The sequence below is a fragment of the Podarcis vaucheri genome, assembly GCF_965113315.1.
Source record: "Podarcis vaucheri genome assembly, chromosome: 2".
Lineage (NCBI taxonomy): Eukaryota > Metazoa > Chordata > Lepidosauria > Squamata > Lacertidae > Podarcis > Podarcis vaucheri.
In genome coordinates, this window is record NC_138760.1 from 120,488,453 (window position 1) to 120,501,623 (window position 13,171).

Genomic DNA, 13,171 nt, shown 5'->3' on the forward strand with positions numbered 1-13,171 from the left:
TTGGTCAGCCTGCATAGGATTGCAGAAGCGCCTGGGGAGCCCGCCATTGAGTTCAATGAGACTCACACACACGCACACAGGTAACTAAGGATGCGTTTGGTGGACTGCAGGCCAAGTACTCATCTGCCTAGGAGTAAACCTATTGATCTCAGTGGGATTTCCTTATGGGTATGTGTTGTATGGATGGGGTGAGAGAATTGACGTATGGTGGTTTTGTGGTTGTGCTGAGTGGTGGATTTCCTCCCCAGTCACCCGCCAGGGAGAACCAGCCAGTTTTTCAATCCCTGCTCTTAGCCACGAAGCTCACAGGGCCCCATGGGGCCAGTTGCAGTCACTCAGCCTGACCTACTCTTGCAGGGTTGTAGGACCTGAACTCTTTGGAGGGAAGGCAGAATAAAAACGTACTAAATAGGGAATATGATTGCTGGCTTCTTCTTTGAAGCCTTCTCTGCGCCAGGCAAAGACATTATTGCTCTAACCAACTGAGCTAGCCAGCCAAAGCCATTACTTCAATAAAAAGAACTGGTTAGGCAAGTTTTCTCCATATAGATTCTACCCCACAAATACAGGGCTGGAAGGGACCCGGGGATATCACCCAGACTGTTCCTCCCTGCCCCAAACGCATAACAATATACAGTGTGAAATAAAATCACATATTAAGATACGGGTCATGTATACTTATTCTTATGTAATTTATTAACAATAAAAAAAAATGTTTAGAAGCATATTTATGCTTCTCTGAAGGAGACCCCTCCCCTTCCATCTCCACCCCATGCCCCCAATTTGACAGTGCCCTGAGGCCAGACTAGCTAAATTTCCAGTCAGGCAAGTCTTTCCCCACATGGTTGCAGAACAAGCAGGGGCAAGTAAGGGTGCCAGCCTACCAGGAGTGGGGGGGAGGAACCCAAAACTGGCTGGACTGGTTATTTCACTTCCAGGCTACTTGAAAGGAAAGGGGCAAGGCTGGCTCCCCCCACCCCACCCCCATACTCCATAGTTTTACCTGTACACATCAGGCAGGCAGGCAGATTTTGCACCGGATTGTGTCCCAAGTATTGCCAAACGCAGCTGTTTTCTGCGTCTCTCCCCTCCATGCACAAACGGGTACTGACATTATATGTTTCAAGAATCGGAAAACCCGATTTACAAGGTATGATTGATTTCGGTGGACTTCGTTCCCAGGTAAAAAGGAGATTTTGTGCTCCCATTTTTGGTGCACTTACTACTCAAGTAGTAAATATTTTGCAGGGCTCAGTGGGGCTTACTCCCAGGCATGGGCGTAGCCAGGGAGGGGTGGCTACCCCAAAAATAAATAAAAATACATAGCTAGCTAATGTTCTCCCCCCCCCTAACAAAAGCCCCCAACAAAAATCCTGGCTACTCCCCTGTGGGAGAAGTAAGTGTGCCTCTGAGTGGGTCGGGTCCCCATCCTGCGTGGCTACGGAAGCGGAAAACAGCTCCGAAAAGGGTCCTCCTGAAAGCACATTAAAAATTGTGGCAGGTTACAGCAGTTCCTAAGAGTTATTTCTCTACTCTTCACTTGCCAAAATGGAAATAATGTTTGCATTATTCAGAACTGAGTAGTGACAGCCACAATGGCCTGGGACTTGTTTATCAAGGTGCCAGTCAAAGGGCCATGAGCTGTGATAGCCACCTTCCCCAACAGTCAGTCAGCACTCCATGGCCTCTGAGCATGTTCAGAATTCAGCGGAGTATTTTGGAAGTGTGCTTTTTTCCTCACCTTTGAAAAAAAAAATTTAAACTGCCTGAATATTTTTGAACCATTTGCAAACCTTGGGGTTTCCTCAAGCATGCCGATATATATTTCTGGCTACATAAAGAGTGACACTTGTGTTCTGAACGTTGGGAATAGAAGGAGCAATGGCTGGATGGAACCTCCATGGGGAAGTGGGAGGGAGGGACGACGACAGCAGTGAAGTCCTGTCATATAGCTGGCCTTTGCTGGGAAGAGAACTCTGGGCCAAATGGACTCTTGGCTCAATCCATTTTGTGGGTGGGTGCTTTTATTCAATGCTCATTTCAACTTCTTCCAGGACAGGAATAAAAGTGGCGGACCAGAACGTCGCTTGTGCCAGTTCCAGGGGAGAAAATGGAGGAAGGAATAAGAGACCCTCGTCTCGGCCAGGTTGGGAGGTTTCTGTCTGGTGTCGGCACACAGCTGGTAAAAGGGGAGCTAGATGAAGACTTGGTCCAGCACTGGGAGTGGCAGAAATCCCAGGAGGGAACTGGCTCAGAGAGAGGCAAATCCCAGGTGCCTGGATTTGTAGGCCGGGATGACATGGCGTTATCTTCAGCATCGCTGAAGGCCGTCGCCGACGGCAACCGTGGGCCGAGAGGAAAGCTGGAGTCTCAGACCTTGCTGGGTCTCGTTGGGAAAGTCCCCAGAAGTCAGAGTTCTCCACTGAGCGTGGAAGGAGGGGTTCTGGAAAAGGAGAGGCAACGCCAGCGATTCAGGCAATTCTGCTACCGGGAGGACGAGGGGCCCCGGGAGGTTTTGCGGAAGCTCCAGGGCCTGTGCCGCCAGTGGCTGAAGCCTGATTCTCGTACGAAGGAGCAGATCCTGGAGCTGGTGATTCTGGAGCAGTTCCTGGACATCCTGCCCCTGGAGATGCAGGGCTGGGTTAGGGGCGATGGGCCTGAGACCTGCGCCAAGGCGGTGGCCCTGGCAGAAGATTTCTTGCTTTGGAAGGAGGAGGTCGAAATGCAGGAGCGTCGGGTGAGGAAATTTTGTTAACTTTGGCCGTCCCAGGTGACTCTGACGACACGCCGGCAGCTCTGCCTTCTTTGGTGGGATGATGATGATGATGACAATACAGTGGTGCCTTGCAAGACGAAAAGAATCCGTTCAGTGAGTCTCTTCGTCTTGCGGTTTTTTCGTCTTGCGAAACAAGCCCATTAGCGGATTAGTGCTATTAGCGGCTTAGCGGATCAGCTGATAAGCGGCTTAGCGGATCAGCTGTTAAGCGGCTTAGCGGATCAGCTGATAAGCGGCTTAGCGGCTTGGAAAAGGGGGGGAGGAAAAAAACCCCACAGGAACTCGCAAGACATTTTCGTCTTGCGAAGCAGGCCCATAGGAAATTCGTTTTGCAAAGCACCTCCAAAACGGAAAACTCTTTCGTCTAGCGAGTTTTCCGTCTTGCGAGGCATTCGTCTTGCGGGGCACCACTGTAATAAATGATGATGATGATGATAATGATAATAATAATAGTAATAGTAATAATAATAATAATAATAATAATAATAATAATAATAATAATAATAATTATTATTTATTATTTGTGCCCCGCCCATCTGGCTGGGTTTCCCCAGCCACTCTGGGCGGCTTCCAACAAGGATTTAAAATACATCAAAATGTCACACATTAAAAACTTCCCTGCCTTCAGATGTCTTCTAAATGTCAGGTAGTTGTCCATCACCTTGACATCCAATGGGAGGGCGTTCCACAGGGCGGGCGCCACCACCGAAAAGGCCCTCTGCCTGGTTCCCTGTAGCTTTGCTTTTCGCAATGAGGGAACCGCCAGAAGGCCCTCGGCGCTGGACCTCAGTGTCCGGGCAGAACGATGGGGGTGGAGACGCTCCTTCAGGTATGGAGTAGCTTTGCTGAAGGTTGGGTTTTCTATAAACCTTGGAACCAGAACATGATTTCAGGGAGGAGAGGGCTATCGATGGCTTCTAGCCATGACGGCTATTGCTTGCTGGTTTCTGACAGCATCTGGTTGGCCACTGTGAGAACATGATTCTGGACCTTCGGCCTGTGTTCTTATGGCCTCCCTGTGTCTCATTTATTATTATTATTAAAAAGGATTACCGTATTTTTTGCACTGTAACACTCACTTTTTTCCTCCTAAAAAGTAAGGGGAAATGTCTGTGCGTGTTATGGAGGGAATGCCTACGGGTGGCATGCCTACGGATTTTCCTCCTCTAAAAACTACGTGCGTGTTATGGTCGGGTGCGTGTTATAGAGTGAAAATTACGGTACAGTGGTGCCTCGCAAGACAAAATTAATCCGTTCCACCAGTCTCTTCGTCTAGCGTTTTTTTCGTCTTGCGAAGCAAGCCCATTAGCGGTTTAGGGGATTAGCGCTATTAGCGGTTTAGCAGCTATTAAAGGCTTAGCGGCTATTAAAGGCTTAGCGGATTAGCGGCTAAAAGGCTATTAGCGGCTTAGCGGCTTAGAAAAAGGGGGGGGAGCGAAAAAAATCGGAACACTTGCAAGACGTTTTGGTCTTGCAAAGCAAGCCCATAGGGAAAATTGTCTTGCGAAGCAGCTCAAAAACGGAAAACCCTGTCTTCTAGCGGGTTTTCCATCTTGCGAGGCATTCGTCTTGCGGGGCACCACTGTAATTGCTTGCTACCTTAAAAGGGACGCGGGTGGCGCTGTGGGTTAAACCACAGAGTCTAGGACTTGCCGATCAGAAGGTCGGAGGTTCAAATCCCCATGACAGGGTGAGCTCCTGTTGCTCAGTCCATGCTCCTGCCAACCTAGCAGTTCGAAAGCACATCAATGTGCAAATAGATAAATAGGTACCGCTCCGGTGGGATGGTAAACGACGTTTCCGTGCACTGCTCTGGTTCGTCAGAAGCAGCTTAGTCATGCTGGCCACATGACCCGGAAGCTGTACACCAGCTCCCTTGGCCAATAAAGCGAGATGAGCGCCGCAACCCCAGAGTCGTCCGCGACTGGACCTAATGGTCAGGGGTCCCTTTACCTTTACCTACCTTAAAAGTCTCCAAGTAGCTTATCTCGAGATACATGTGCATCAGTTTATTATACCACAGAAAAGAAAATTCATGCAAAACCCATGCAACATGTAATAACCCACAATACAGCTCTGCCCCCTTCCCTCTTAACAGCAATAGAAAACTTTGGCGATGCACTAATTATCAAACTGCACTTCCACCCACAAACCAGCAGCTAAAAGAAGCATGGGAATGTTTAAATAATTATCTAGGGTATAAGGGTTCATCAAGAAAGACCTGGTTATGTTTAGAATGATACCACATAGGGAAATGTTCCCCGATACCAAGATGAGGGATTTTATGGAATGCAGATGTTTAGAATTGTTAAGAACAATGATCTTTTGTGACCTTGATGGAAGCGTACAATAGATGATCCTCCTTGTGTTTTGGCTCATCATCTTCTTCTTTTCTTCTACCCACCCCCTTTTCCTTTTTCTTTCCCCCCCATCCTCCTCCTCCCCCTTTCCTTTTCCTTTTTTCTTTCCCATAATGGCTTATGTTCTATGCCATGTACTTTGATATATTTTGTAGTTTTTAAGCTTTTTTCAATAATAATAATAATTTATTATTTATTCCCCGCCCATCTGGCTAGGCTTCCCCAGCCACGCTGGGCGGCTTCCAACCAAATATTAAAATATAGCAATGCATCAAACATTAAAAGCTTCCATAAACAGGGCTGCCTTCAGATGTCTTCTAAAATTATTACTATTATTAAGGATTTTTCCTTTGTAACTTTGGTTGTTTATATTTATCTGTATTTGTTTAAAGCAAAATAAAAGTATTTTTTTAAAAAAGTGGGAGGGGGGAGAAGCAGAACTCAAGCACCAACACTCCCCTCCCTCGCCTGGAAGTCAGCCATGTCAACCCAATGATTTTTTTGTTGCTTGGTTTGATCTTCCCACCCAGCCAAAAGGAGGCTGCTGCAGATCAGGACAGAGGACAGGAATCACAGCTAAGGAACCCCTCCAACCTCTGCTGATAAACATCCCATGAAGGAGAGCCCATTAGTTTAGCTGTCCCTGTTGCTGTTGCTGAGGATCCTAACCCACCTGGCTGGCTACTGCTGAGACCACAATACCACTAGGTCTGATGGATTTTGGTCCTGATCCAGGAAGGCCTTTTTCTAACAGATTGAGGTTGAATCCTGACAAGACAGAAGTACTGTTTTAGGGGGACGGGGCGGGCGGGTGTGGGGGATTCCCTGGTCCTGAATGGGGTAACTGTGCCCCTGAAGGATAAGGTGCACAGCCTGGGAGTCATTTTGGACTCACAGCTGTCCATGGAGGTGCAGGTTAATTCTGTGTCCAGGGCAGCTGTCTACCAGCTCCATCTGGTACATAGGCTGAGACCCTATCTGCCCACAGACTGTCTCGCCAGAGTGGTGCATGCTCTAGTTATCTCCCGCTTGGACTACTGCAATGCGCTCTACGTGGGGCTACCTTTAAAGGTGACCCGGAAACTGCAATTAATCCAAAATGCGGCAGCTAGACTGGTGACTGGGAGTGGCCGCCGGGACCATATAACACCGGTTCTGGGAGATCTGCATTGGCTCCCAGTACGTTTCCGAGCACAATTCAAAGTGTTGGTATTGACCCTAAACGGCCTCGGTCCTGTATACCTGAAAGAGCGTCTCCACCCCCATCGTTCAGCCCAGACACTGAGATCCAGCGCCAAGGGCCTTCTGGCGGTTCCCTCATTGCAAGAAGTGAGGTTACAGGGAACCAGACAGAGGGCCTTCTCGGTAGTGGCGCCCGCCCTGTGGAACGCCCTCCCTTCAGATGTGAAGGAAATAAGCAGCTATCCTATCTTTAAAAGACATCTGAAGGTTCAGGGAAGTTTTTAATATTTAACCCTGTATTGTTTTTAACACTTGACTGGGAGCCACCCAGAGTGGCTGGGGAAACTCAGCCAGATGGGCGGGGTATAAATAATAAATTATTATTATTATTATTATTATTATTTCCAAACAGCCTTAAATCTTCCAGATCTTCTAACCATGCCCTACATTGTGTTTCAGATTTCAGAGCCATTTAAGAAGGCAACCGGTCCCCGCAAAGCCAAACTCGCCTCTTCGGAGGTTACGAAGGCACGGCCCTACCTGGAAGAGAAGCCAGTGGGTGATGGAGGCCCCCATCTGCCACTAGGTAATTCTTCAGAGCCCCGATGCTGCTCACCTGTCCACCCCCTGGCATTGCAAGGACGTCCGGTGACCCATTTTTGCTTGTGTGGTCTGAATTCGAATCCTGCTGGCAAAAGGCATAGCGTTTTGCGAGTGCCAACAATCAGCGCCCGTGGATGGGAGGGGAATTGCAGGCGATGCCAGTCAGCTGATTGGTGGTGTTTGCAACCCCCCCCCCCTTATTGGCTCAGCCGTGTCTTTCCCCGCCCCACACCTGATGTCAGGCATGATGATGCGTGCAGGGCAGGTGGGTTTAGCTTGGCCCAAACTGCCTGATGGGTCAAAGGAGGAGACTTCGTGGGCCTGATCAGGCCTGCAGGGCAGAGGTTCCCGACCACTGGAACTTTGCTTGTAACTGGAACACCCAGTAAAGTACATTAATTCATTCATTCATTTATGGCTGCTTAATTATTGGCATTTCTAAGCAGTGTGCACAAAAAGCAATACACAGAAAATGGGGCGATCAAACAATAAAAATGTGTGAAAAAAGCAAAAACCACCTTCAGATGCCTGGTTAAAGTAGTGGTAGTAGTAAAGGTAAAGGAACTCCTGACCATTAGGTCCAGTCGTGGCCGACTCTGGGGTTGCGGCGCTCATCTCACTTTACTGGCCAAGGGAGCTGGCGTACAGCTTCCGGGTCATGTGGCCAGCATGACTTAGCCGCTTCTGGCGAACCAGAGCAGCGCACGGAAACGCTGTTTACCTTCCCGCCGGAGCGGTACCTGTTTATCTACTTGCACTTTGACGTGCTTTCAAACTGGTAGGTGGGCAGGAGCAGGGACTGAGCAACGGGAGCTCACCCCGTCGCGGGGATTTGAACGACAGACCTTCTGATCAGCAAGCCCAAGAGGCTCTGTGGTTTAACCCACAGCGCCACCCAGTAGTAGTATTTATTAGTCATGCATCTGAAGGTCAGCAGGAAGCATAAGAAGATACCAGAAGAAATCATTAAACAGGGAATGAATTAGCAGTGGAGATTTTGGAGACTGGTGAAGGGGGACGCCTTGAATGGGGATGACAGCTATGTCTGCCCCTGTACTTCTCGGCACCCTTGCTGATTGGGCAATCTGCAGTGGCAGGAAGCAGAAGTGGATTCTGGGAGCTGTGGTTTGCTAAGGGTGCTGAGAGTTGCTAGGCGATCCCTATTCCCCTCACACAGCTACTATTTACAGAGTGGCTTGACCATCCCTCTTTGCAAGGAACTCTGGGAATTGTAGCTCTGTGAGGGGAATATGTGAGGGAAAATGGTCTCCTAACGACCCTTAATGGACTACAACTCCCAGAATTCTTTAGGGAAAGCCATGGCTGTTTAAATTAGCATCATAATGCATTAAAGATAGGGTGTGAATATGGCTTCCACAGCAGTGTCACTCATGTCAGATTATGTTCTCTTTCTGTCAGGGGACAGGCAAGTGGTCAAAAATGAGGAGAAGCCTCTTGAGCCAGGAGCATCAACGCAGGCGGAACTTTCTGGTGACTCATTGGACAAAGCCAAATGGGATTTCCCCCCATTTCCTCAAGTGGAAAATGTGCCGAAAAGTCAGCAAAGGGCAGACAGGAGAGGAGGAGGAGGAGAAAAACAGATTTGGGAGAGAGATGGTAACAAACTCCTAAATCACAACACCTTCCAGGAGAGAGAGCACAAGGACAAGAATACTAGGATGAGCCCCGGCTGTGGAAAAAGCTTCAGCCAAACCCTTGATTTCCAGAACACACAAACTGAGAAAAAGCTATGCCAGCGTACAGATGGTGCAAAAAGTTGGACATCGGCCCCTCAGCAGGAGAAGGTCCAAGCAGGAGAAGAGTTGTATATGGATTGTGGAACCAGCTTGGGTGGGAAAGCACATCTTAGTGATCATCAGATAATCCCTGCAGGAGAGAAACCCTATAAGTGCTCTGAATGCGGACACAACTTCAACCAGGACTCTGATCTTACTGGAGACGGTCTTCATATATGTTCCAGTTGTGGGGAAAGCTTTATTTCCAGCTCAGCCCCCAGTAAACAAGAGGGAGCTCAGACCGGAGAGAAACCGTTTAAATTCTCAGAAAGTGAAAAAGAATTCTCACAGCCTGCCGATCCTCAACAGGAGGAGAAGCCGTATGCGTGTACAGACTGTGGGAAAAACTTCAGCTTTAGGTCGAGCCTTGTTCGTCACCAGAGGCTTCACACTGGAGAGAAACCATATAAGTGTTTAGACTGCGGGAAGAATTTCAGCCAGAGCTCGAACCTTCTTAATCATCAGAGAATCCACACGGGAGAGAAGCCGTACAGCTGCACAGACTGCGGGAAATCGTTCAGCAACAGCTCGAGCCTGACGTCGCACGAGAGAACGCACAGAGGAGATAAACCTTACAAGTGCTCAAGCTGCGGGAAGAACTTCAGTTGCCACTCGGTTCTTAGGATCCACGAAAGAATTCACACGGGCGAAAAGCCGTACGAGTGCCTGGAGTGTGGGAAAAGCTTCAGCCGCAGAGAATTCCTCATCGGCCACCAGAGGACTCACACGGGCGAGAAGCCGTACGAGTGTTTGGAATGCGGGAAGAGCTTCAGCCAGAGATCGAACCTTATTAATCATCGGAGAAGTCACACAGGAGAGAAACCGTTTGAGTGCACAGACTGTGGGAAAAGGTTTAGTCATAAAGCATCCCTCCTTAAACACGAGAGGAACCATCTACATGGCCTGACAATGGAAAGGGGTTCATCCAGAGTCGAAGCCACCTTGCACATGGCAGAAAGCACATAAGGGATGGAATTATGTACTTGGTGAGGCAGAAATTAATGCAGGAGAGATTGTGAGAACTTATTACTACAGTTTTTAGGGCAGGTCCAACCTGAGAGAACCTTGGTAACTATTTGGACTAGGAGAGAGCATCACTGATGGGCCACAGAACTTCCCCTCACACTTTCTTTTTTCTGTTGCCGTTCACATCTTCACAACTTAAGGCCCAGCCTTCCCAGTTCCACATCTACCCTTCCTAATCTCTTCAACATATTATATCATGGGTAGGCAATCTAAGGCCCGAGGGCCGGATCAGGCCCAATCGCCTTCTAAAACCGGCCCACGGATGGTCCGGGAATCAGCGTGTCTTTTACATGAGTAGAATGTGTCCTTTTATTTAAAATGTGTCTCTGGGTTATTTTGGGGGCCTGCCTGGTGTTTTTACACGAGTAGAATGTGTGCTTTTATTTAAAATGCATCTCTGGGTTATTTGTGGGGCATAGGAATTTGTTCATCCCCCCCCCTCAAAAGGCCCCCCACAAGGTCTGAGGGACAGTGGACTGGCCCCCTGCTGAAAAAGCTTGCTGACCCCTGTATTATATTCTGGCATCGTTCCTTCATGTGATCAGCATCTCACACAGATTCCTGCAGATCTTTGGCCTAGGACTTGTCGCTTAAACTGTGGCTGCTGTCGTCACACAAGGTGTTAAGTTGGTGGTGTAGTGTAGTGGTTGCAGCCGCAATTCTACAACCAATTCGTGTGGAAAACAAGGTGTGCTCTTTAGAAAGGGCCATAACTCGGTAGTAGAGCATCTCCCTTGGGCACAGAAGGTCTTGGGCTCAGTCCTTGGCCTGTCTAGGGATTGGATCTGAAACCCTGGAGAGCATCAGTGTCGATAATACTAAGCTAGAAGGACAAATATTCTGACTCGGTATAAGGCAGGTTTTCATGTCCCTGCAAAGTAAACCGGCCTGGCCTTACACATCCAGCCAAGACAAGCCCTCTCCTTATTTTTCTCCACAAGCATCTTGGGCGTCTCTTTCTTTCCCAAAGCACATTTAAGGTGCTGTGATAGTGCTTTAAACCGTCATGGCTTCTTCCAAAGAATTCTGGGAGCTGTGGTTTTCTGTGGGTATTGAAAGTTGTCAGGAGACCCCTATTCCCCCCTCACAGAGCTACAATTCCCAGAGCGGTTTCATAATCCCTCTTCACACGGGACTCTGAGAACTCTGGCTCTGTGAGGGGCCTTCTAACAAACTACAGAATTATTTGTGATATGACTAGCCTGTACAGTGTCCTTGCCAGAGTCTCACCACACACGAGCCCTCCTCTGAGTGCAGCGGAGGATTGCAGCTGTAGGATTTTCATTTAATGACGTTTTCCTTATCCTGTCATTCTTCCGGTGAGCTCTGGGTGTGAGTCATGTCTCTCTTCTGCACCTTTCCCATTTCAGCCTTGCAACAGTCTGGTGAGGTAGTTTGGTCTGAGAAACAGCAACTGTCGCAACAGATTCCCCCATTCAAGCTTCGCCTCTGCCACAGGTTCACTCAGTGGCCTGAGGCAAGCCATTTATTCCTTCATCCTCGACCTGCCCTCTGCTGCCACATTCAGTGCAGAGGGTGATAACACCGACCGACCTCACAGGGTCGTAAGGTTGACCGAGATGTGCTTTGACTACTAAAAGCGCAGATTTAAGTGCCTAGGACTTGCCAATCAGAAGGTTGGCGGTTCGAATCCCCGCGATGGGGTGAGCTCCCGTTGCTCGGTCCCAGCTCCTGCCAACCTAGCAGTTTGAAAGCACGTCAAAGTGCAAGTAGATAAATAGGAACCACTCCGGCGGGAAGGTAAATGGCGTTTCCGTGCGCTGCTCTGGTTTGCCAGAAGTGGCTTACTCATGCTGGCCACATGACCCGGAAGCTGTACGCCGGCTCCCTCGGCCAATAAAGCGAGATGAGCGCCACAACCCCAGAGTCGGCCACGACTGGACCTAATGGTCAGGGGTCCCTTTACCTTTACTTAGCTTAGTGTAGCCAATCCAGAAACTTCATTTTCCTCCTCGAGAGTGGAATAGGGGCAAACTCCTTTCTTCATAGCCTGCTTCCAGCTTCTGGCAAGGAAGGGATCAAGAGAGCAGTGGACCAACTCAATACAGTGGTACCTCAGGTTATAGACGCTTCAGGTTACAGACTCCGCTAACCCAGAAATAGTACCTCGGGTTAAGAACTTTGCTTCAGGATGAGAACAGAAATCGCGCAGCAGCAGCAGGAGGCCCCATTGGCTAAAGTGGTGCTTCAGGTTAAGAACAGTTTTCAGGTTAAGAACGGACCTCCAGAACGAATTAAGTTCTTAACCTGAGGTACCACTGTACATTAACCAAATGTTGCTGAGGAACACACAAAGTGAGAAGCACTTCTAAAAATAAAACAAGTGAGCATTAGAACGTTATGTGCTGGGCCACACTGGCTGTAGGCATCCAGAGAATTTAGGCTTACCAAGTTTCTAGTCCTTCAGAGGTTGGGATTTGTCTAAGTTGGTTGCATTGAGTGAAATTTTAGGGCCCTCTAGTATTTGCTCTTTGTCTCTCCCACCAGCTTATTAGAGGCGGAATAAATTGTGCAGACTACCAAGAGTTTGCGAGCTTTTTTGGGGTTGAACTGGAAAGTCGACCAACTTAAACTTCAGTTACATTCATCACCAGGTGCCAGTGTTTATCAGGCAAATACAAATTGCTAAAGGGGCTTGGAAATTTTTTGGAAGCAGTTTTGATTCTGGTATATTACTGTATCCGTGAATGAAAAAGATTAAACATTGTATTTCAGCTGTGTCCTAGCTATTGCTTATTAGGCTGTAGACTTTGTTGCATTCAAAGGCACCCTATGAAGTGAGTACAGGTGATATCCAACGAACGTCCCATCTATACTGTACATTTAAAGCACTCTTATGTCACAATAAACAGCCATGGCTTCCGCCAGATCATCCTGGGAGCCATCGTTTGTTTAAGGGTGCTAGGGGTTTTCTGGTGTCTCCTGTTACAATTTTCTCCAGAGTAATTTAGCAACCAACCCCTCTGCCCAAGGAACTCTGTGGGGTTTGGGCTCATGAAGGTCCCCCATCCGTAGGAAATACTAGGCTGGGTGGATCAGTGGTCTGATTCAATGTAACACAGACCCTCTTCATTTACAAATACGAACCTATTCCTTTATCCCGCCCCGCTTTTGCAACTTCAGGAAATCTGCACTGCCCAGTACAGTGGTGCCTCGCAAGGCGAAAAGAATCCGTTCTGTGATTCTCTTCGTCTAGCGGTTTTTTGGTCTTGCAAAGCAAGCCCATTGACGGATTAGCGGATTAGCGCTATCAGCGGCTTTTAGCGGCTTATCTGCTGATCGGATCAGCTAATAAGCGGCTTAGCGGCTTAGAAAAAGGGGGGGGGGAGGAAAAAACCAGCAGGAACTTGCAAGACATTGTCGTCTTGCGAAGCAAGCCCATAGGAAATCCGTTTTGCGAAGCACCT

General features: G+C 48.4%; 1 protein-coding gene across 1 annotated transcript; it reads left to right on the forward strand.

Moving 5' to 3' along the window:
* Positions 1-436: 436 nt before the first annotated feature.
* On the forward strand, positions 437-10,911 carry LOC309527526 (uncharacterized protein). The gene is made up of 3 exons (XM_082214352.1): positions 437-2,737; positions 6,778-6,904; positions 8,341-10,911. Exons 1-3 carry the CDS (start codon positions 2,111-2,113, stop codon positions 9,681-9,683), a joined length of 2,097 nt encoding a protein of 698 aa, XP_082070478.1. The 5' UTR covers positions 437-2,110; the 3' UTR covers positions 9,684-10,911.
* Positions 10,912-13,171: the final 2,260 nt, after the last annotated feature.

Excerpts from the sequence above, each read along its gene's own strand:
- LOC309527526 (XM_082214352.1), top strand. The coding sequence starts at position 2,111 with ATGGAGGAAGGAATAAGAGACCCTCGTCTCGGCCAGGTTGGGAGGTTT. Across the intron at positions 2,738-6,777 it reads TCGAAATGCAGGAGCGTCGG|ATTTCAGAGCCATTTAAGAA; the intron begins GTGAGGAAATTT and ends ATTGTGTTTCAG. Across the intron at positions 6,905-8,340 it reads AGGCCCCCATCTGCCACTAG|GGGACAGGCAAGTGGTCAAA; the intron begins GTAATTCTTCAG and ends TCTTTCTGTCAG.